General features: G+C 30.5%; 1 protein-coding gene across 1 annotated transcript in view; it reads right to left on the bottom strand.

Moving 5' to 3' along the window:
• Positions 1-38: 38 nt before the first annotated feature.
• Positions 39-1,108, bottom strand: part of LOC104266233 (RIPOR family member 3-like) — a 2,939-nt gene continuing 1,869 nt past the window's right edge. Inside the window, exons 3-5 of the mRNA XM_009861937.3 lie at positions 604-679; positions 513-536; positions 39-221 (exon numbers count right to left, since the gene is read on the bottom strand). Of these exons, the coding sequence (XP_009860239.3) occupies positions 54-221; positions 513-536; positions 604-679 (268 nt within the window). The 3' untranslated portion in view covers positions 39-53. The remainder of the gene's footprint in view (positions 222-512; positions 537-603; positions 680-1,108) is intronic.

The following is a 1,108-nucleotide window of genomic DNA, read 5'->3' on the forward strand; positions in this document are numbered from 1 at the left end:
GCAGCTACTTTACAAGTCTTATATGTCCTACCATGTGCCACCATGGAGCCTAGTTATTCATTATAAAAATCCAAAACACAGAGATGTCCACTATATTGTAAGTTGGTATTCATCCTACCTTCTCTATATCTTTGTTGTAATGTATAAGCTTCATGTATTTCATCAATTTGTGTTTGTAAATATTGTAGCTTTTTTATAACTCTCTCTAAGTGCTTGATTTGCTGGAGTTTCAATGTAGAATATTATATTGGGAAAAATCGGTTTGTTGCAAATTTTGAGACAAAATATAATGCAAATAAAACTATAACTAAATACTATAAGATAAAGCAAATTAAAGCTAAAATACCTTTATATACCTTTATACATCTAATCAAAATTGTTTCAATATGCTACATTATTCACAGTTTTAAAAATCATACTGAATTGAATTTAAATATGATTTCTATTTATTATATTAAAAGGTCAATATACTTGTCATCATGAGAATACTACAACACAAGTACATAACTAACCTTGTCTGCACCATAGCTTTGTGCCTGAAAATATAAAGCAAAATAAATAAATTAGTAAATATAGGTTCATGCATGAATGATTGTCACTTACTGCATTAAAATTACCGGTTTCTCGCTGCTTTACTTGCAATACATTTAGCTCAGCTGTGTTTACTGATACATGCTCACTGTAATAAAGAGGGTAATAAATCAAATATAAAATCGTAACTAATTTAATTAGTACAATGTTGTACAATAACCACATTAAAGCATAGACTTATAAAATTACCAAATAGCAGATAGACCAGTGTCAATTTCACAACGACATGTGTACCAAGGTTTTGACATACCCATTTAAATGCCTGTGAGGCTGTGAATAGTTACTAACCACTTATCTAATCTTACATTCTATATGGATGAGGTTACGCATAGAGTAAGGGGACGTTATAGAGCATAGTTAGCCACTAGCACGTTACCCAACCAAACCAACACCTNAAGTTCTACAAACATAACATTTTCTAAAGCCCAGTTCCTTGACAAAGACCTTATACACACAGAATAAAAAACAAATTATACAGTGGTGCACATACTTCTAACATTAAATTTAAAATATGTGC

The sequence above is a fragment of the Ciona intestinalis genome, unplaced genomic scaffold (assembly GCF_000224145.3).
Source record: "Ciona intestinalis unplaced genomic scaffold, KH HT001050.1, whole genome shotgun sequence".
Lineage (NCBI taxonomy): Eukaryota > Metazoa > Chordata > Ascidiacea > Phlebobranchia > Cionidae > Ciona > Ciona intestinalis.